General features: G+C 34.9%; 1 protein-coding gene and 2 pseudogenes across 2 annotated transcripts; 2 read left to right on the plus strand and 1 right to left on the minus strand.

Moving 5' to 3' along the window:
- The first annotated feature begins 1,051 nt into the window (after positions 1-1,051).
- Positions 1,052-10,047, plus strand: LOC146899787 (pyruvate dehydrogenase E1 component subunit alpha, mitochondrial-like). The gene is made up of 8 exons (XM_085737745.1): positions 1,052-2,005; positions 2,093-2,172; positions 3,710-3,787; positions 7,727-7,822; positions 7,908-7,979; positions 9,068-9,121; positions 9,236-9,301; positions 9,608-10,047. Exons 1-8 carry the CDS (start codon positions 1,312-1,314, stop codon positions 9,650-9,652), a joined length of 1,185 nt encoding a protein of 394 aa, XP_085593871.1. The 5' UTR covers positions 1,052-1,311; the 3' UTR covers positions 9,653-10,047.
- Positions 10,048-11,605: 1,558 nt separating this feature from the next.
- On the plus strand, positions 11,606-15,863 carry LOC146899788 (uncharacterized; annotated as a pseudogene). Its single transcript, XR_015023529.1, has 6 exons — positions 11,606-11,741; positions 11,834-13,061; positions 13,670-13,739; positions 13,926-14,138; positions 14,952-15,378; positions 15,727-15,863. The product of XR_015023529.1 is annotated as an uncharacterized LOC146899788 (transcript).
- A 6,084-nt stretch (positions 15,864-21,947) lies between these two features.
- On the minus strand, positions 21,948-23,468 carry LOC146899789 (pentatricopeptide repeat-containing protein At4g17616-like; annotated as a pseudogene).
- Positions 23,469-23,689: the final 221 nt, after the last annotated feature.

Here is a 23,689-nt window from a genome sequence, read left to right on the forward strand (position 1 = left end):
TCAAATGCATCCATAAAATCTTCAATAACTATTTTTCCCATAAAAATAAAATAAAATCTTCAATAACTATTTATAATATCCTCCTTCAAAAAAATAAACTATTTATAATATACAAATATAGAGCCAACACACGTTGGCTCAGTTGGTAAGGAACGAGTCACTTCCCCTCAGAAGGTTGTGTGTTCGATTCCCGCTGCCGATGTGAGGACGGTGTTGGTGGGTGATCTGTAAGTACCTCTGTAAGTGCCCTTTGGACCCGGAGGCCTGCCCTGACCCTGGTGGTGACCGGAGCCGAATCCACCTAAACTTTATGTAACAAAAAAAAAATATACAAATATAGCCCATGAACTTGACACTTTTGACTGTACAATGGATTGAGGTTTGAACTCTAAGTTCTATATTTATTTTAATGGTTGAATTTGTATCATTAAACAATTTGATAAAAATATTGTAAAAATTCCAACAAAAAAAGTTGTGAAAAAACTATTCATATAATTTTTTTTTTTGATAAAGTAGTTTAATGGCTAAAAATTCATCCTTGAAAGTGAATATGTCTTTGGTCCCTATAAAATATCAACTTTTTGTTTTACATAAAAAAATTTCTTCCACTTTTGGTCTCAATTTTTTTTGCAATCATCATATTTTGTTACTACTTTTAAGTCAATTCATGTGTAACTTTCATAATTTTGATTAAAACTTTTCAGGTATGTTAAGACTAATATAAGAGTCTATCTGAAAAAATATTAGAATTTTTTAACAAAACATAATTTAAATTTAATTTTTTTTTATATTTTTGACCCTTAAAATTTTATATGTTGTTAATTTTTTTTTGGAAATATTCTTATACATTTATGAATTTTTTAAAAGAACTATAAATTAATTTAAAAAAAATTAAAACAAAAATTTAACATATTTATAGAGACCAAAATCATATTCAAGTCAAAGAAAAGTCTAAGATTCACATGCAATGCGAATACGACCATAATTTTTTTTTTTTTTATTAAGGAATACGACCATAATCTTATCTCACAACTAAAAATTGAATAAAATAAAAAAAATTAAAAAAAAAACAGAATTCCCCAAATTGTGCCACCAACTATCGAATAGCGTCCTCACTCTTTCCATTCATAGAAGAAGAAGAATCATTGCATAGCATAGCTCCCCTAATTTGACTGCTTTTCTTCACCTAACCTCTACAAATTGAAATCTAATCATTTCATTCACAAATTTTTCTTACTCTCATTCATCACAAAAACCATTCAATTCAATTCAATTCAATTCATTAAGCTCATTTTCCAGTATCAGATCCAAATGGCTCTATCGCGATTCTCATCCTCTCAATTCGGATCCACCCTTCTCAAACCCTATTTCCTTTCCTCAATACGACACCGTTCCATTTCTTCCTCTTCCACCGAAACCCTAACCGTCGAAACCTCCATCCCTTTCACTTCCCACAACTGCGAACCACCTTCCACCACCGTCCAAACCACCGCCTCCGAACTCATGTCCTTCTTCAACGACATGGTTCTCATGCGCCGTATGGAGATCGCTGCTGACTCTCTCTACAAAGCCAAACTCATCCGCGGTTTCTGCCATCTCTACGACGGTCAGGAAGCCGTTGCTGTTGGAATGGAAGCTGCTATTAATCGAAAAGACTGCGTAATCACCGCTTATCGTGATCACTGTACTTTTCTCTGCAGGGGTGGAACCCTAATTGAGATTTTTTCTGAATTGATGGGAAGGAAAGATGGGTGTTCCAAGGGGAAAGGTGGTTCCATGCATTTTTATAGGAAGGAAGGTGGGTTTTATGGTGGACATGGGATTGTTGGAGCTCAGATTCCTCTTGGAGTTGGATTGGCTTTTGGTCAGAAGTATAATAAGGATCCCAATGTTACTTTTGCTTTGTATGGTGATGGTGCTGCTAATCAGGGTCAGTTGTTTGAAGCTCTTAATATCGCCGCTCTTTGGGATCTTCCTGCTATTTTGGTTTGTGAGAATAATCATTGTGAGTTATCCTACTTTCATGAGTTTTGAATCATTACTTTATTTGTTTTTTTTTTTTTTTGGATTTTGATTTTGATTTGTGTAACAGATGGAATGGGGACTGCTGAGTGGAGATCTGCCAAAAGTCCTGCGTATTACAAGCGTGGAGATTATGCTCCTGGATTGAAGGTTAGAAAGATTAATCATTAGCACGTTTTGGTAACTTTTGGAATGGCATTTTTAATGGTTTGTTATGTTATTGCATAGTTATTTGTTATCTTCTAGTAAGGAATTACTAGTAACTTATTGAAATGGTTGATTTTTATGTTGGATTTGGAATGCAATGCAATTGTTCTTTTCTAATTTAAAGTATAGATACTGACATGTGGCTTGATTACAGTTGATAACCTATGTTAAGAGTCCTACATTGAGTAAATAAAACTGCTAAATGTGGTACATAAGCCACGAGGCTCTCTCACACAACGGACTAGGCTTTCTCTCAACGAAAACACCAATTGTTAGCGGCTGAAGTCCATCAAGAGAGGCCAACCCAAAAATTAGCCTGTTGATAACTTTTATCTATTTAATGTAGTATACTCCTAAAAACCTAGGTGATTTAGCTAGTCTTGGATGTAAATTCATAATGATATTTTGAGGAATGAACTTCGTATGCGTGGTAGGGGTGTTCAAAACCGAACCAACCCAATAGAAAAACCACAAATCGAACCAATCCAAACCGAAAACCGCAAAAATCTCATTCGGTTCGGATGTATTCGGATCATTTTTTGACTCAACCACATGGTTTAGTTCGGTTTGCGTTTTTTATTTTGGCAACCGAACCAAACTACAACATAAGATAAACACTAATTAAACTTATGTCAACCACATGGAAATTCAATGAGAAATTTTATAGAATGACATGTTTTGTCTCTTGTTAAGTTTCTTCTATGCTTTTGATTCTAAAAATGTATTTATGTGCTTTGATTTAATTCTACTTGCACTTTTGCATATATGTTTATGTGAGATATATCTTAAATCATTGAAACTCAATGAGAACTTTTAGAGAATGATAAGATCTTACCAAAGAGATTGATAAGATTTTTGACCATGTTTTTAATTTAGTCCATGTTGATGTTGATGAGAACATTGTTGGATGAAAATAAAATTGTAATTTTAGATCATATTTGAAACATTGTTGAAAATAAGTTGTTTTTAACTTTTAACTTGATTTTAATGTTGGAAACAAAAAATTGTATTGTCTTGCAAAAAACCACAACAACTGAACCAACGCAAACCAAACCACATGCTTTTTTTATCTTGCGGTTCAGATGACTTTTAGCCTAAAAACCGAACCAAACCGCACCACGAACACCCCTAAATTGCGTGGTGATTTTCTTGTTCTTGTGTCGGTTCTTTTTGGATTGTAGTGGTTTGACTCCTTTCTTGTGAACTGTTCCATTTTTCTTACCTAAATACGTAGAATTGTGCATCCTATATACATGTTTGATTTAGTTGGATGCATAGGTCTTTACTATCTTTGTTTGAGCAGAGATATTTTATGGGTATGATTGTGGCCTGTTGTTTATGCGTAAGCATGTCTGGCTCTCCACATATGCACGTGCTAAGCATATATATATATATATATATATATATATATATATATATATTGTATTTTCTTGAACAACCCTTTTGAAATTTTATGAATAAATGTATTTACTTTGTACAGGTAGATGGTATGGATGTTCTTGCTGTAAAGCAAGCTTGCAAATTTGCAAAGGAACATGCTTTGAAGAATGGTCCCCTGGTGAGTAAAGTTACTTGCATTTATTTGTATGAATACTTATTTCTAAAGCTATTGTTAAACGATGTTCCGGATTGGTTGTTCATCTGCTAATGCTTGACAGAGCGATTTTGATTAGGAGTTATCATCTATGATTATTTCATTGGTCATTATATTAGTTTTAGGGCTAAAAGAAGGCTCTAGATATTCATCATCAGATATTTGATCTAAATCATTTGTTATGGCGGAATCAATCAAGAAATTTTTATTAGTCATCAAACTAGATATAGGTCCATTTAATTTTGTGGATATTAACATGATACACTTTATAAATGTTGGGGATTCTACACAGGTTATGTCGTTTTCTCCTGTGGGCCTTGTAAATTATTTAATCTTCTGTAGCATCTGTCTCGTTTTTCACCATAAAATGGGCTGATTCTGTTGCAGACTGATTTTGATTTGTGTCTTTTTTGTGTTGTACTTGAAGAATTAATTGTTGTTTGTGTTAATTCTTGCTGTTTTGGGGAGGGGTGCTGAGTGTTTGATTCAACATGGGAAGGTCACTCAATAGTGAGTGTAGTTTTTTGAACTAAGGATTAATCAAATGCATATAAGATGGGAATACTCTGGGTTTTCTGGATACAAGCATGTATGACTCTTCCAATTGACCGAGTGATGATGTGCGAACTGCTCATTTGATCTGGTCTTGTCCTAGGTAGCTGATTGTATATAATTTGCGTGATCCATAGGACCTGTCGTAAGCTAAGAAGCAGGAGATGAATGCAAGAAACTCAATGACAGATAGAAACGCGTTGGTTACTTAAAATAAATCATGTGCATCTTCACCGGACATGAACATCTTAAGCGTATAACAAGGCAGTCCTTGAACTGGTATTAGAGTCTCCTTGACCAACTTGTTAGGAGTTTGATCCTTGCAACCCCTGTTTTTCTAGATATGAAGTGTAATTTGGGAACAAGGCATGCACATTGTGAATATTGAAGCCTTAATTTCTCTTCTACGAGGGAGTGTCTTTATAATATAAAACCAATCGTAAGTCCTTATGTTGCTGTGTTTACTAAAATCACCATTTAGATTGTAGGATTGAGATAGAAACTGGTACCAACATCCAAACTAATAGTATAATTACAATGGGCTCCCAAGAAATTCGAGAGCCTTGGGTCTCTCCCTTCCAAGAATTTGAGAGCTTTTGGTCTCCTTCCCAAGTAAACACTTTATAATTGCGAGGATAACCCATAATAGACTGGAGTATCCCTTTTATTCACACACAATACATAACTAACTTAATAACTACTTGGCAAAATTACAATTTTAGTCCCTTAACTTAATTTCAGCCAACAGTTTGGTCCTTTATCTTTTTTTTTTTTTTTTTTTTTTTTCATTTCAATTTTGTCCTTTTGGTCCATTTTCATATGGATATTCAAGCTTCAAATTTAATATTCTTATGCAAACATAGAAGAAGACCGTAGATTTGAAGATTGAAAGGCCATAAAAAAATAAAACCATGAATTTGAAGCTTGAAAATTCATATGTAAATGGACCAAAAGGACAAAATTGAAATGAAAAAAAGATAAAGGATCAAATTGTTACCTAAAATTAAGTTATAGGACTAAAGGTGTAATTTTGCCTAACTACTTATTACATAATAACTTATCAATAACTATCATAATTGCTATTATAAAATATAACATTTGTTTAATAATAAATAGTTTAACAAATTGCAAGATCCTACGTGTTTTGGTGTCACCACCACAATCTCAATACACGATATGATTAGATTATGTGGGATTACCAATCTTATTCATGAAATCAGTGGTGGTCTCGCTGTACTTGATGAAAGAACAACATTTTTTTTTAAAAGCCTGAGGATCTAATTGGTTTTGGATCCCTTATTTCACTCTTGAGCATATTTTTGTCTTTTGGTCCGATCTTCTTCCAAACATACCTTTTTACCGGTGTTTTCTCATTACCGCTCATCTCTTGTCCTTACCCTGGCCGAACAATTATTCTTGCTATTTGCTCTCTTCTTCTTGCTCTTGTTTCTCCATCACCCCAGTGTGATATGCTGGTTCTTATGGCCCAATGACTTAATTGTTCAAGGCTGTGTGGCTCTGTTGTGTGTGCTTGTTTGGGTGGTCTTTGATGGCGAAGAAGGTGCTTCAATCTTCTCTGGGTGCTCTGGTTTGGCTTTTAATCTACACCTGCCTGCTTCTCTGTTTGCTGTTTTGATTGGTTTTTTTGTTCTAGTGCTGGTAGCATCTCTGGAGACTGGAGTTGCTTATGCCGTTTGTTCTTATTTATGTTTGTTATATGTATATACATCCTTAATACATTTTTGTTTCTGAAGTAGGATCTTACAATCAGCGTTACCAGCACACAGTTTGTGTGTCTTAAACCCCCTTTCCAATCCTAGGTAGATTCTGCATGCGACAATTTAAGCCTTTTAGAGAGTTGGTCCTCGACATGGCCCATCGGGATTTGACATTTGTTGTGATATATTGTATTGTCTCCAATCATATGATTTAGTATTAGTAGTTTGCACTCTTCAAGAATGTGCTTTGTTTGAGCATACATTGCTTGTCGTCATTCTGTCTGATGCAGATAGACGATACCTACCATGTCAATGATATTTTATTTAGTCAGAGTCAGATAGGAACTGACTTTTATTTCTGTTTAACCTGTAGTATAGCTACACAGATATATTCTTTCATCTTTCTCTCTGTCTCTCTCTCTCTCTCTCTCTCTCTCTCTCTATATATATATATATATATATATATATATATAGTGAGAGCAATAATAATAATTATTGTGAGATGAGAGGAGTAAACAGTAGCCCTTGGATTTAATTCAACGATTCTAATTGTGTTTAACTTTCAAAACTGCACCTTAGTTCATCGTTTTTTTTTTTTTTAATATTTTTTTTAACGATACTAATGCAAACAATTGCGAAGAATGCATAGAACCCTAAATTAATAAATTGGGATTTTAGGATCGTGGTTGGCTCCAACATGGACAATCATCGATCAACTAAAAGATCTTCTTGCTGATCTTTAATTAAATGGTTTGTGGTTTTACACATCTCATGGTCAAGTCTTGAATTATAGGACACTTCTCCATTGAAAGAATTTCACAGTATTTGAAGAGTTTTATATCAATTTTAATTGAAAGGTTGTCGACTGTTGTAGTCAGTTGAAGGATGTTTTACAGGATTGTGAATCAATTTGTATTAGGAGCAGTGAATCAATTTCTGTTTTTTATTTTTTTATTATAAATAATAAATCAATAAATTACTGTTTAAAAAAATCAAATCAATTCAATCAATTTCTGGTTTGTCTCAAGCTTTGATTGCATTTCATTTCCTATAGATTTTTTTTTGCATATTAACACTTAGCGTGAAGAAGATGCAGGGGAAAAGGACAAAGGCACGCACATGCGTTGACAAAAAAGAGTTAGGGTGCAGTTTTGAAGTTAGATTCAATAATAGTTGATTTAAATCCAAGGGCTATTATTTACCCCTCCCTTTACCCCTCCCTTCTCTCACAATAATTAATGCTCTCACTTGACGTGCTCCCTATATATATAAATGATAAGGGTTAGGTCATTGGCTCATTCGTGTGACCAATTCCACCTAGTGGGGTATGGCTAGGTTGTTGGTATTTGTGGCTTATAATTAGTTATTCTCTCCATTATCATTTGATTTATAGTTTGCATAGATAGTTTAATTGATTCCTAGTTTCCTTACTTTGGGAGATTGTCTCTTGTATATAAATATGTGCATCCTCATTCTATAATAACACTATTTTTCATAACATTTAACTATGTTATAGAAATGGCTAAATTTTAAAACTTTCTGAAATTAGTTTGATTTTGATTAAATTATCAAAGGTTAATATTTGCTAGATTATGATTGGTCTCTTATCCTCTCTCATGACTATAATGTCCAGATTCTTGAAATGGACACTTACAGATACCATGGCCACTCCATGTCTGATCCGGGCAGCACATACCGCACGCGTGATGAGATTAGCGGTGTTAGACAGGTATATCACTATCACCAGTATACAATGTCCTTGTTGTTTAATTAAATTGAGGAGTTCTCTTTTTTATTGACTATTTTGATTACAGGAGCGTGATCCAATTGAGAGAGTAAGAAAGCTGGTATTGGCTCACGACATTTCTACTGAAAAGGAATTAAAGGTGATTGCGTGAAGTTTGAAATCATGCTTAACTATTGTAAAATGTGATAAATCTGTCTTTATTTTGTATAAAATACTTCTATGATCATCTTTACACTGATCATCGAGTTTTTCTGGCTTTTCACTTTGAAGTTCACAAATAGAAACAATTTCATTATTATTTAGTTTAAGTGGGTCTACACTAAGGCTTTGTTTGCGAGTTTGGAGGGGAAGGGAGGGGAAGGCTTGGGAAAAAAGGAATGAGCAAGTGGAAGAAATAGAGGAAAATGGGAGAGGAGGGCTTTGGGGGGTTAACTTTTCTTCATAATACAAAACCCTCCTCATTTGGAGGAACTAAAAAATTGTATTGGAGGAGGGTTTTAGGGGGTTTTGGAGGGTTAATAAGAATTCTTCAAATTTTATTTATGTTGTTATAATATTTTTAAAATTAAAAATAAAGTAATCATATGCATTAACTTATCATTCTCTAAAAAACTACTCTTTTAAAAAATTTGTAAGATTTCTCTATTTTTCTTCATATTTTGCACCCCTCAAAGCCTTTCCTTTTCTTCCCCTCCAAACTCGCAAACAAAGCCTAAGAAAAATAAGAAGGTGCAGGGAGTGAATACCAGGGACTTTATTGAGGTGGTGGCAGAGAGAGAGAGGGGCTGGACATGTGAGTTTTCAGTTATTAGGGGGGAGTAGTGGAGAGGAAGTTCATCATTAAATACTCTAGTTAGTTATCATCTGAGAAAACCTGTTATGGATTTTAGAACAAAGGAGAGCAATAATAAAAGTTTTAGACATTGATAATAACTCGATAATAAGCTTAATCCCTATTTGTTGAAAGGACTCATTACATTCATAGGCACAACATAACAGACTGCCCATGGGGAAATAAGGTGTGATGAAGGAGTCAAGTGTGAAGTATTTTAAAGTAAATACTGAAAAGTAGTGTGAAATAGGGGAAGACTTTTAGCGTTTGAGTAAGCATTTGGGTGCTTTAGATTGGACTGGGTAGGAGGCAAGCCCTCAGATATCATTTTTCATTTTCTTCTATTAACCATTAGAGTTTAATTGCTAAAAGTATTGTGCAATTTCTTCTTTTAGGATATTGAAAAGGAAGCCAGAAAACAAGTTGACGAAGCCATTGCCAAAGCAAAGGTATAACCATATATTAGTTGTTTATTCTTTTTATTCTTCTCATACTAACTTTGGTATCCCACATATTTTTATATGCTTTACAATCTATGTTCTGTTTTATTTTCTTATTTCCAGGAAAGTCAAATGCCAGACCCATCTGATCTATTTACCAATGTATATGTTAAAGGCTTAGGGGTCGAGGTACACAAATTATTTCATCCCTACTTATTATTCTTGTGTATTTCTCATTGAAAGTACCCGATGTTTAATAAATTTGAATATAAGCAAGCAAATGCATGTCAGATGATATGTGACAGAATATTACTCCAGTTATTTGTTATACAGGAAAGGCTTTTTAATTTGTAGAAGAATGAATAATATTTTGTTGGATTTAGTTTTTATGTAGTGAAAGCTTTACTAAACAAAAGGACATGAACAGTAATAATGTAGTTTGGTAGATGATGTGTTTTATTAAACTCTTATGGTTTGTGATATTTTGAATTGCAGGCATGTGGTGCTGATAGGAAAGAAGTGAAAGCTACTTTGCCATAAATGATAGTTATATCCTTTGAGCGTCTTCTTCCGTTGTTACAAACTAATCAAAATAATGAAGAATAAAAGGTTCTTCAGCAGCAGATCATCTCTCTGCCTATTGGTGAAGCTTTGCCTAATTGTATATTAAATTGTTTCTTGAATAGCAATATGGCGGCCTATACATTCAGATTGTAATTTTGGAGGGATCCCTATTTTAATTCATTATTGATTATACATACAACTATGTGATGCAAATTGGAAGCGTCATTGTGCTCAATTTCTTTTGAATGTGTTTCACAATTGGTGGAGAAATGTTGCCATTATTTTTTATGTACTCATCAAATTGTGTTTCAATTATACCCATTCATATTGGGTATTAAGAAATCATATTATTTTTGGACAATTTCTTAAAATTGTGCCTGTTTGCAGATTTAATTATTGAGGCAGATGCGTTGAGTAACTTCAGCTGTGTTAATATCTTGTATCTAGTTTATGCTTCCTAGTTCAATTGTCTAGACATAAGTGTAAGCAATAATATTATACGTATACCTTTAGTATTTGGATCATCTGGCTGCTAATTGGATCTACAGCATAGGTCAATAGGTGATGTTCGCATGCTTTTAACATATACTTTCAAAACTGTTTTCCCATGTCTTGGATTGTTATTCTATTAGTTGCTCAAAGTCCTTGTTTTCAAATCAATCGATCAATTATATATGAAAAGAAGAATCTCGGTTAGATGGTTCAGTGAAGATCAACAACAAAGCAGCTTAGAGCAGCGATGGGAAGTGGGGTTTATGCTGTGGCCTGTAATATATACACTCTTCTGATACGGATGCTTGTAATACAGACACTCTTTCAGATCTGGTGGTGGCAGAGGGCGTAGCTGTCAAACGACCTCTCATTTTCGTGAAAGATCAAAGGTTCTCTCATGTGGAGGTTGAAATAAACTGTGAAGCTAATGACGGCGCCGAATGCTGATAGAAGTTATTTTGGACTCGTTGTTGAAGATTGCCAAAAACAAGAAGGCCCATTTCAATTTTTTTATCTTCTTTTTCCACCTCCTTGACAGTCAAGACAACTCCAAATTCTAAACAAGTGAACAACCCAGTTGTACGTGTGTTGGATACCGGTAATCTTGTGGTTCAAAATGGAAATGAGTCAAAAGAGGAACAATTTTTGTGGCAGAATTTTGATTACCCATGTCACACGTTATTGTTAAATGGAATGAAACTTGAATGATATTTTGTAATTGGTCACGAAATATTTTTATCATCTTGGAAAAAAAATGATGATGCAGCTCAGGGTGAGTGTTAATCTAAAAATTTGCCGTACGACATGGGTCGTGGAATGATGTTTTGTTTTAGTGGTTTACAACTCATTTACTCACGAAACAACATAATTGAATATAAATAAGATCATATGTGTGTTAAACTAATTTTTTCTTCGGATTCATCCATGTACATCATGATTTCTTCATATATCCTGGACTGAATGAACTTTTCTGAATAGCATGCTAAAGAAGCGTCTAACTCAATTGAGAACATGGTTCACTCTAAAATATATTATTGTAAAATTCAAAATGAAATCCAAAACGAGTCAATATTAAGCCAACGAATAGCCACAATTAAACTAAGTAATACTTATATTTTAATATCAAGTTTGCTCCTTCATAAGAATTTTGATTTGACCCAGCGCATTATAAAATATATTTCGCAAATATTTGATTTGTCAATTACATTTATTACTTTTATATATATATATTTTTTTATAAATAGTAGATGTAAAACTAATTTTTGATAAAAAAAAAAAGATGTAAAACTAATTTTCTATTGACAAAGAATACAAAACATATGAATGTTACAACATATTTTTTGTGAGAATTTAGCTCGGTTGTTAATTGGTATGGACAAAAAAAAAATTAGTTTTTGAAAGAGAATACTAAAATAACATAAAACAATTGAATGAAGGAATGAATAGGAATGAATAACGCCAACAACTGAATGAATGAATATTTAGCGCTACTTTATTCTGAATCTCACTAACATCTTTTTCTTCTCTCAATCAAATCAACGAATTTCGCTGCCATCGATCGATCTCGTTTCAGGTTTTTCCAATTCCCTTTCTCTTTTTCGCAATTCTCTCTTCGATCCTTTTCAATCTACTCATTCATCTTTGATTTCGTTTTTCTTTTTGTAGATTTGATTTCGTATTCTCTTGAATTGAAGCAGAACCAGAACCAGAACCAGGTTCATTAGAGGTTAATTTCATAGAATAGAATGATGAACGTTCAAATCGCTGATGATGAAACTAAGCCATTGCTCCCCATTGATCTGATTGAAGATGTATTTTCTAGACTTCCTGTAAAGCTTCTCATTCAGCTCCGATGCATGTGCAAGCGGTGGAATTTTCTCATCTCGGATCCAAAATTCATCAAGAAGCACCTTCAGATGGCAAAGGCTTCCCAGAACCACCACCATCTCCTCATGCTTCAAAACAACGGTTTCGCTTCTACCCATATAACTTCAATTTTCACCACACGTTCACCCTCACAGACACCACTCTCTTTGCCTCATAATTTGAATACAGATGATTTCAGTAAATGTTGGGGCGATTGCCATGGAATCATATGTTTCACAATTCGGGATAGTTACCCTGTTCTGTGTAACCCTTCCACCAGACAATATAGTGTCATTCCCCCTGTGAAAAATTCGTTTCCTCCCCCTGAAAATTATGGTTTATATAAGGTTACACCAGAAACAAGAAGAATGAGCGTTCAAGCTAACTTTTATAGCTTTGGGTATGATAATACCACTAATAAGTATAAGATCGTTGCTATTTCTTTTATCCGTAATCCCCCCACTCCTAAAACTAGTATTTATACCTTGGGGTCCGATCCTATGGATTGTTCCTGGAGAGGGATCCATGACTTTCCAGAACGTCGCAGCAGACACACACTTCCTAAAACGGGACTATTTCTGAGTGGGACAGTTAATTGGTTAGCTGGTGGGCTTTTTTCTCTTGATCTGGCGACTGAGACATACCAGAAGCTTTTGCTTCCTACTACTAGCAAAGTGGGTAGTTTGACCTTGGGAGTCTTAAAGGATTTCTTGTGCATATTTGATTGCAATGATAGGGGTACGGATATATGGATGATGATGGAATTCGGGAATAATGAGTCATGGCATATATTGTACACCATTCCTTCCATTGCAGATCAGCATCCCTTTGCCAAGGTTTTATATATTTCAGAGGATGAACAGTTTCTAATGCTGCATAATAAGAGGCAATGTCAGTTGGGAGTCTATCGTTCCAGAAATTATTCTTCTGAAATTCTCGAGCTTCAACATAGAGCTTATATGGATCCAGTAGTCTACAAGGAAAGCTTGATATCGCCTTGTTCGTTGGCCACAGTGAATCAATGATGGTATATTTGTTGGCTTAATACAACTGATAAAAATGTCAACAATTGTAATATATGATAGTTAGTAAAGATATGTTGCGAGTTTTTCTTGTAAGCTTTGAACCAAATGAGCGAGTCTTTGTCCTTATGAATTGACATTATAAACTGAAACTTTTTCTCTTCTTTCTTTGCCAATTATTACATGTTGCATTTTTTGATTCTAATGTATCTTATTGTCTCTTATATCTACATTGATTGCATTTCACATGTTAAAAATATTGCTCCTGCTGCTAGTTTTTTAATTTGAGAAGGAACTCAAAATGCAAATGTATTCTTCATAGTAAACATAACTGTTGCCGTCCCTAAAAGACAGGTTGCTAAAGTTGGATAATTAAAAAATGATTACAATCCTTATCTTCAAATCATACCTGGGCAATTATCCTGATAATTGCAAAATATACTCTTTATTTGGCTGTGTCAAGATTTTAGTTGACGTGGTTGTATAAAGAAAATACATTTCAGTTATGAAAATTGAAAATGAATAGTGGACAGTGCATCTCTTATACTTAGATAAACACATACATTGCTTGTATTTTGATGTTAAAATAACATAGCTCATATCATATTTATAGGTGTTCTTGTCAAATTGAAGTTTCAAGTCAACGTCTGTGGTGCCCTGATCTTAGCTGCAATGGTGCACCTGTAATTTCTTAAAACTGTATACCAAGAAGATTGTGTAGGGCTGTTCTAGTTTGTGAAGCAGTTATGTTGTTTTTATTGTGTGCTTAAAAACAGAAGTATTGGGTTTGGTCTTTATTTCTTATTTCATAGTTTTTGACAAGTTTGGAGTGTAAGGGCTTAATCGTCAAACGATCTGTCCTTGAAAAGAAGAAACAAATATCTAGGGTTTCAAGTTCTGTTCCTCTTAATATTACTACTCATTTGGTTTATTTGCGTCGATCACTTGCTGGGCATCAGAGATTTGAAATTCAAATCACACAATTCGATGATTCTGAAGAACCTCAGACTGATGTTTGTTTTACGGATTATGAACCTCGAATCAAAGCTATTACTCATAAACTAGCAAATGCCAATGGCAAGGTTTGTTTATTTCTTTATTTTTCAATTAATTCAATTCTCATTAAATGTTTTAACCAAGGTTTTAAATTTTTGGAACTGGATCATTTGTATCACAACAATCTTTGATATTGCGGAGGGTTGTGATCAGTTGTAGCCTTAACAAGAGTCATATAGTCATAGTCAAGTTGATAACTCAAGATAGTCATCTAGTGAAACTCATCCTTGACAATTTTATTATTATAAAGTTCAAAGCAATTTTTTTTTGTTGCTTACCTTTCATTATTGCTATCAAAAAAGTATCTTTTTGTTCAGTTAAGTTATAAGTATTATTCGACAGTATAACATGATCCTCGAGTTTGATACTCGGTCTTGTCGTTTTAATTTTACTACTTGCACAACTTTGTACACTTTCGAAAATCGCCATCATAGAGTATGGTACACACATATATCTGAATTTTTAGACTGCTGCTGTTATACGGATTTGTGCTACTGTTTTCATTCATGGGTTAACTTGTATCTAGAATTCTCCGAGTAGAAGCTCTTATACTGTAATCCTTATTCTTAAGTAGTTCTTTTTGATTATTTTTTTCCCTGTGTTTCCTCTGTGTTCTTGCATTTCTGGTAAGAGTGCAAATATATACTGCTTTTGGTAGTTTGGAGCTATGTGTGACAGAGTTGGAACTGTCTTATTTAGATTTTGATGTAGTTTGCGACAGCAGTAATAGTTTGAGCCATTTACCTCAGAAGAAGTTGAAAGTTTTTGCTGAAAATTATAATAATTTATTCTTAAGTTGGTTCAGCTTCGAAACGAGTTTAATTTGTTTCTTTTTGTAGGTCAATGCTTATGATTCTGTTCGTATTGTTGATGCTCTACACCATCACAAGTACTTTTCGGCAGCTGTGTCTGATTTACATCCTGTTGTTCAACCTTTGTCAAACAAGATCATTAAGAAAAGTGATAATACATGTAGCGTTTCTGCTTCTGCTGATGTTCTTAGGAAAAGAAACTCTGGCTTTGATAATGTGCACAAAGCCACGAAGTGAAAATAAAGCTTGTGATAGGAATGATGGCTGCATGCAAGACAGACTTGGCTCGCCAAGATGTGATCTTGAGAAAGAATTGGTCAAATTTCCTTCTGGTGAATTATGTATATGCTAATATTGCCATGGATCAATGAAGATGGGAGCATCAATAGTATTGTTTTCAAGGGACTCAGATGTCGTGTTCTTGGAATAGTGATGCAGAACCCGGGGACGATGGAGGTATATGAATATATTGTTCTTTGATCAGATTTATTTAAATGTTGACAGTTTCACTTTGTATGTGCTAGGATGATATTTTACGTCATATGCATGTGTTGAATCCACATGAATCTTTTCTATGATTTATATTTTGAAATTTCTGGTCATTGGGTTCAAAATATATTTTTTGAGAAATAATTGTATTCCTGTTCTGTTCTAGTGCAGGAGGCTTTACTATATTAGCTTTTTCATCATGCTGACTGTAAACATTGACTTAGATGTGATGTAATTTTTGTTTAGTTGCCTATTTTTTCCCATTGTTTTTGTGCACTCCTCTTGCGGGTAAATGATGATTCAAATTTTCTGCAAAGCTGTAAAACTCTTCTGGAGTTGATGGTTCTGGGTAAACACCTAACTGTGAGGAAAATGTGTCAAAGTAGATTTGGTGGAGGCTCCTCCATGCTACAAAATCTTATTGGAAGTAAATCATGTTAGCAGAAGTGAATTTGCGGAGAGCATTTCTTTGCCAATCCTATGAGTACTTCCTTTTTGTAGGAAACACATGGTATTGGATATGTAAAATAGATAGTTCTTATGTATATATATGAACGAACACGTGTATAGGCAATTTCAAATACTAGTCATTGAAGTTCATGTTTGGGAGAACCACAAATATATTTTAAGCCTGTGTGCTTTCTGAAAACCATGTTCTGACATGTAAATATCTTCAATGTTGAAATTGAAGAATTTTGACTTTGATTTTGAAAGTTATTAAAACAGACCAGACGTGTTGGTCATACTGGTATAATTGAAAACCAGAAAAGTCACTCAATCGGCTTGGTGGGTTGACTCCACGATTATTGCGAGCCTACTAGTCTTCTTGGAGGGAGGTAAATATGAATTCTTTTGTGAGCGTTCTCTGAGTCCCAAGGTATTCCCCGCCCAGAACCGGGTTACCATCTCCTCACTCCAATTATGTTTTATTAAAACAAAAATGAAGTACGAATGTTGACGTTTACAATAAATACCTCAGGTGCTAAGAGCAGGGAAATCGAAGGGAAAACAATAAGACCCCCTTATTGTAAAATGGGAAATCAATTGACTAAAACCCCTAAAAAATTGCATACCAAAGTCGTACAATGCAATACTTGGGAACTAACGTACAAAGTCACATGGTGCTTGGTTTCTTATAAACAAGGCATCTAGCAGAAAAGGCGTGCATTTGGTTTCAAACATTTTTAAATAAAATTGCATACAGATCTCTTGATTAATTGATAGTGGTGATCTTGCTAAGCCTTTAAGCTTCTACTTCAACCAATTAGAAAACACATGAACGCACATTCCCTTTGTGACTACAGTTTGTACCTTGTGCATTCCCATGGTGAAGTGCAATCAGATTTGTGGTGGCTGTGCCTGTGACTGAGACACACTCCCAAACATACACTTAAGCAATACAACAAACAGTCAAAGTCCGTTTAATTGTGAAAAACTATAGTTGTGTTTTTGCTCCAAAGAAGCATAATCATGTGAAACTAGGAGAAGGATCTTTGATATGGCTGATAACAACGATAGAGTCCAAGTAGCAAACCAAATATTGACAATCCCTCTTTGCACTAACTTCAAACCATTGAACACAACCAGAAGGTCCACATTGAGATTGTTAAAATGGCCAATGTGGCCTAAGAATCCCACAATCCACCTATCCTCAGCACTGCAGTTTTCAGTAAGCCTTCAATGCCTTGATAGCCTAATTAGGATGCCAAACAACCAATCAAAGCGCATTCTGAACCTGCTGTGAGTTGCAAGATGAGTGATCAAATGATGAATCCATTTCAAATTGGATAGTTACAGTTACGCCATCAGCATGAAGAAATTCATTCTTAATATCATGGTAGGGTAAATGACAAATGAATCAAAATTTTGCACATAATTTCCAGAATGCTAAAGTTGAGCCAGAATGAAAATTAAATATACTTCAAATAATAAGCATAAGCAGACACGACATTCACAAGGCCTGCTGCTGAAAAAGATGCATGTACATCAGCACACGAATATCTACTAGACAATTAATCAATACCAGCTCATTTTCTAAATTCCTGAACATGCACAAGTCTTTTGCTTTGTGCTTCTGTTCTTGTGTCCGACACTTTTAAACTCATATGAAGATTCTTATGAAGTATAAGGAACTCTCTTTTGTACAGAAACTTCTCAGTATACAGTTCATGGTAATTCATATGGCCAATGATTACCATCACTCTCTCAAAGTAACCACCTCGAATGAAGTTTAGCAGCAGTAACTCATATAGATCTCTATTTACAACTAAATAGTTGTTCTTCGTGAATCTTGTTGTTAATTGAACAAGAAAACAGTTGCAGGAAATGAACAAGACAAAGGAGAAATAACTGCTTTCATTCATATAATTTTTCTGATAAAAAACAAACAGAACACACACTATGTTTTACATAGTTTGACAATACTAAAAACTTCCAATAACTACCACAATACAACACAATTAATTAAAGAAAACTGAACAGCAGTTACTAAAATAAAATAACCAACACATAATACATAAAAGTCTTCACATCAGCAGTCCTAAGCATGATATTTAACACTCCTCCTTGCTTTAGGAGCTGCAAACACCAAGCTTTGATCTCATATCTTCAAACTTGATAGTTGATAAGGGCTTTGTTAAGATATCAGCATTTTGCTCTTCTGTTTTGCAATAAACAAGAGTAATGACACCATCCTTCTGCACTTCCCTCAAGAAAAACAATTTGATGTTGAAATGCTTGGTTTTTCCGTGAAAAACTGGATTATGAGAAATAGCTATTGCAGCTTGATTATCAACAAAGATCTTAGTGGCTTCTTTGTGGTCAAGATGAAGGTCACTCAATATTTTTCTCAGCCACATAGCTTGATTAACAGCAGCCACTGTTTCAGCAGTTGATTGAGCCACTGTTTCTTGTTTTTTCGAACTCCAAGAGAAAACACTAGAACCAAGTGTGAAACAATAGCCAGAAGTGCTTTTCATATCATCAGCAGAACCTCCCCAATCGCTGTCTGAAAAACCAATCAGCTTGAATTCATTGCTTTTGGTAAATTTAATGCCAAAATCACATGTTCCTTTCACATATCTAAGCACCCTCTTTGCTGCCTTGAGATGACATTCACTTGCACAATGCATAAACCGAGACAAAATGCTTACCGCATTCAAAATATCAGGCCGTGTGGCTGTCAGATACATCAAACAACCGATCAGACTTCTAAAATATGCTTGATCAATCTTTTCAGTTCCATCTTCTTTGCAAAGCTTCTCTTTTGAATTCATTGGAGTGCTCATTTCTCTGCATTCTTCAAGCTTAAACTTTTTCAAAATTTCTTTTGCGAATTTCTTTTGACAAATGAAAATTTCATCCTTGCTTTGCTTGATTTCCATTCCAAGAAAATAAGTCATTAATCCAAGATCTGTCATCTCAAATTCCTTCATCATTTCCAATTTAAATTCATCAATCAATGTTGCATTATTTCCTGTCACCAAAATATCATCAACATAGAGAGAAACTACAAGAATATCAACCTCATTGTGTTTGATGTAAAGGGTAGACTCAGACAAGCTTCTCACAAAGCCCAAAGTCAGCAGATGATTATCAATTCTGCTGTACCAAGCTCTTGGTGCCTGCTTCAATCCATAAAGAGCCTTCTTAAGAAGATAAACCTTGTCTTCTTCCCCTTTCTTCATAAAGCCTTCAGGCTGTTCAACATAAATTTCTTCTTGCAAGAAACCATTTAAAAAAGCTGATTTAACATCCAACTGGTATACTTTCCAACCCTTTTGGGCTGCAACAGCAAGTAGCATCCTGATGGTGTCTAGCCTGGCCACTGGCGCAAATGTATCAGAGTAGTCCACTCCAAAAATCTGAGCATAACCTTTAACAACTAGCCTTGCCTTGAACTTGTTGATAGAGCCATCAGCATTGAGCTTAGTTTTGAAAACCCACTTGACGCCAATGACTTTCCTATCTTGAGGTCTGTCAACAAGCTGCCATGTATTATTTTTCTCAATCATGTGCAACTCCTCCTCCATTGCAACCATCCAATTTTTATCAAGTTTTGCTTCTTCAAAACCAGCAGGCTCACAAACAGCAATGTTGCATCTTTGATAAACATCAGAAAGTAATCTTGTTCCCCTGACAGGAACGTCATCTACCATTTCATTTTCCCAATCTTCAATGTTCTCATCAATCTGGAGTTTTGGATTTTTAGAAATTACCTCCATCTCCTTTGTGTCATCCCAGTTCCACTCTTCATCTTCCATAAAATGCACATCTCTACTTACAATAATTTTACCATTTTGTGGCTGGAAAATTTTATAAGCTTTTGCAACGGAGCTGTAGCCAATAAAAATGCCTGGTAGAGCTCTTTTGTCTAGTTTATCTCTCTTGATTTGTGGAACATGAGTAAAGCACAAACATCCAAATATTTTAAGGAAATTCAGGGAGGGTTTATAACCATACCAAGCCTCAAATGGCGTCTTATCCTTTACTGCTCTTGTAGGAAGCCTATTTTGCAAATAAACAGCAGTGTTTGCCGATTCCGCCCAAAATTGCTTTGGCAAGTTCTTCTCATGCAGCATACATCGGGTCATCTCCAATATAAATCTGTTTCTTCTTTCACTAACTCCATTTTGTTGTGGAGTGTATGGAACAGTCAACTGATGATGAATGCCAACGTCGTCACAGAATCGATCAAATGCTTCAGAAGTATACTCTTTGCCATTGTCTGATCTGAGAGCTTGAATTTTACAACCACTTTCATTCTCCACTCTTGCTTTGAATTTCCAAAATACTTGTGCTACCTCTGACTTGTGCTTCAGAAAGAAGATCCAACACATACGAGTAAAATCATCAATGAATATAGCATAATAAAGACTACCATTCAAAGAAGATGTTCTTTGTGGGCCTGCAATGTCAGTATGAATTAATTGCAACTTCTTTGTTGCTCTCCAAGTTGTCTTTGGAAATGGTTTCCTGCTTTGCTTTCCAAACTGACAAGCCTTGCAATTTGAAATATGGTCATCAAGTTCTGGAATGTCATTTGCCATCTCCTTGGATTTCAACTGCAGCAGACCTTGATGATGATAATGTCCGAGCCTTTTGTGCCATAAGTCTGTGACATTTTCTTTCATTTGAAAAGCAATTTGCTCCTCCTCCAATGGATTTAGAGCAAAACTTTTTCCTCTCATTTTTACTTTGAAAATGTCTTTGCCATCACTATCTTTAATCAAGCAGCTTTCATTTTCAAACAACACTTTATAACCTCTTTCAATTAATTGCCCAACACTTAACAAATTCTGATCAATTTCAGGGACGTACAACACATCAGAAATTAACTTTGTACCTGAATAGGTTGAGATTGCTATTGTTCCTTTTCCTTTCACAGCAATGTAATTGCCATTTCCAACCCGAACTTTTGTTGAGTTTGCATTGCTTAGTTCCCTGAATAAATCTTTGTTATGTGTCATGTGGTTGGTACAACCACTATCAATCAGCCAATTCTCACTTGATTCGATGCTAGAGAAACATGTTGCAACGAATAAGTGATCCTCCTCTTCCTCTTGATCAACAACCTTTGCCTCATCATTATGTTGTTGATTCCTATTTTTACAAATAACAACTTCATGTCCCATTTGATTACACTTGGTACACTTAGCATCAGGTCTTCTCCAACATCTAAAGGGTGGATGACCTTTCTTTCCACAATGTTGACATGGAGGATAAGATTTTCTTCGATTTACATTCTTTTCTGTCGCATTGGCTGATGTTGATCCCACATTATCCTGCTTGGCTGTTAATGCTCCTTCAAGTGTTGTTTCCTCTCTCATCAATCTTCTCTGTTCTTGTGCCTTCAATGCATTAAGCAATTCTGCCAAATAAATTTTTGAGAAATCTTTGGTATTCTCCAAAGTAATGATGGTTGCTTCATATCTTTCGGGTACCGTTACAAGAATTTTTTCAACAATTCTTGAGTCAGAGAATTCTGATCCCAAAAGTCTCACATTGTTTGCAATGTTGAGAAGTTTGTCAGAGTAATCTTGAATCGTCTCAGAATCCTTCATTCTTTGAAGTTCGAATTCCCGGATCAGGTTCAGGACTTGCATGCCTTTAATTCTTTCATCACCTTCATATTCTTTCTTGAGATAATCCCATATCTCCTTTGCTGATTTCAAGGACATGATTCTTGTGAAAATAGTGGTTGAGACAGCAGCAAACAAGCAGGCCTTTGCCTTTGCCTTCTTTGTCTTTTTTTCCTTTTGCATTTTTATTTGTGCCATGGTGGGATTGTTTGGAAGTACAGGAATTTCATAATCTTCTTCCACTGCTTCCCACAAATCCAAAGCTTCCAAATATGCCTCCATACGCACTGCCCAAAGTTGGTAGTTACTTCCGTCGAACACTGTCGGAGCGATGCCGGAGAGACTTGCTTCGGTTTCCATGACGTTAAACTCACACAGATCCCTTAGAATAGGGCTCTAGATACCAATTGTTGTTAATTGAACAAGAAAACAGTTGCAGGAAATGAACAAGACAAAGGAGAAATAACTGCTTTCATTCATATAATTTTTCTGATAAAAAACAAACAGAACACACACTATGTTTTACATAGTTTGACAATACTAAAAACTTCCAATAACTACCACAATACAACACAATTAATTAAAGAAAACTGAACAGCAGTTACTAAAATAAAATAACCAACACATAATACATAAAAGTCTTCACATCAGCAGTCCTAAGCATGATATTTAACAAATCTCTTAATGTCTCCCCACAAGAACGTAATCTAACGATACATACATACCGAGAGAAGAATATCCACACATGAGATGAGCGAAAATTTGACTTGTCAGTTGAACTTTCTTTTCGAACATTCTTCTACATGCCTTCAGTACATCCTCCTCCATCATTCTCGCCTTGCAGAAAAAGAAGATTGAATAATTGAAGTTGTACACCAAGGGAATAACTGTCTGATTTTCATCTTTCAATTGTGAGCCAAGGTGATAGCCAAATCTGATTTACCAACTGAATTTAACGTTTCTTCGTAAGGGGTGTGTTTGTCAATAGCATTATCAGACAATTCTTTTTGCAAATTAATCTTTTTAATTTGTTTAAGCCGTGGCTTAGCTTCTCTTTGCATTCCCTCCTTCTGATATGCCGACGAATGTAAAATATACATATTGAAACCCATTGGAGACCCGGCAGCCTCTGCGTCGTCCAAAATGTCATGAGCAGACTCAAGCCATCCCATATGAATGCAAGCAGTGATCACATCAGAACACAACCTGGATCCTGTCGCTGAGTATAGTTCCCCTTGAATGCTAAGTGAAAGTTTTGAAAGTTCACTAATTCTACCTTCTTTTTTGTAACCAATGATAAACTTAACCAAAGCTCCGTTACTAAAAGCAAGCTTCTCACCATTATAAAAAACAAGACCTTCTCTACCTTCCAATTTAAGCACAGAGTTCTTCTGCAGTAGCTCAGGCTTTATATGTTTTTTTAATGCATTCTTAAGGTTAGGCGATCCAACAGCAATAAAGCAAGGCTTTTGTAAGCGATTCCTATATTCTTCATTACTGCAACAATTATTTGAGCTATTCATATCCAATACAAGCTTAGTTGCAGCATCAATGTCATTAAATTGAAAGTGCAAGCTCAACAAACTATCATTGAACTAACGATAATGCTGAACATAAGCAGTCGAAACTCCATCAATATATATGGCATTTCAATTTCATCATTTCATCTTTCGAACCATTCATCTCCAAAATCTGCGAAATTATCACAATCGAGTGTGCATGAGATGCTTTCCCGAGCTTCAACATAGAGCTTATATCATTCCAGAAATGATACTTCTAACATTCTCGAGCTTCAACATAAAGCTTATATGGATGCAGTAGTCTACATGGAAAGCTTGGCATCGCCTTGTTTGTTGGCCACAGTGAATCAATGATGGTATATTTGTTGGCTAAATACAACTGATAAAAATGTCAACAATTGTAATATATGATAGTTAGTAAAGATATGTTGCGAGTTTTTCTTTTAAGCTTTGAATCAAATGAATGAGTTTTTGTCCTTATAAATTGACATTATAAACTGAAACTTCTACTGTTCTTTCTTTGCCAATTATTACATGTTCCATTTTCTGATTCTAATGTATCTTATTGTCTCTTATATTTGCATTGATTGCATTTCGCATGTTAAAAATATTGTTCCTGCTGCTAGTTTTTTAATTTGAGAATGAAATCCAAATGCAACTTTATTCTTCATAGTAA

Source organism: Medicago sativa, chromosome 8 (assembly GCF_051527215.1).
Source record: "Medicago sativa cultivar Bolivia chromosome 8, Bolivia_mono, whole genome shotgun sequence".
Taxonomy (NCBI): domain Eukaryota; kingdom Viridiplantae; phylum Streptophyta; class Magnoliopsida; order Fabales; family Fabaceae; genus Medicago; species Medicago sativa.

What these genes read in the sequence shown, in the direction of transcription:
- LOC146899787 (XM_085737745.1), top strand. Translation starts at nt 1,312, where the DNA reads ATGGCTCTATCGCGATTCTCATCCTCTCAATTCGGATCCACCCTTCTC. An exon ending in ATTATGCTCCTGGATTGAAG is followed by an intron (nt 2,173 to 3,709) that starts GTTAGAAAGATT and finishes TACTTTGTACAG; the next exon opens with GTAGATGGTATGGATGTTCT. An exon ending in CTACTGAAAAGGAATTAAAG is followed by an intron (nt 7,980 to 9,067) that starts GTGATTGCGTGA and finishes TTCTTCTTTTAG; the next exon opens with GATATTGAAAAGGAAGCCAG.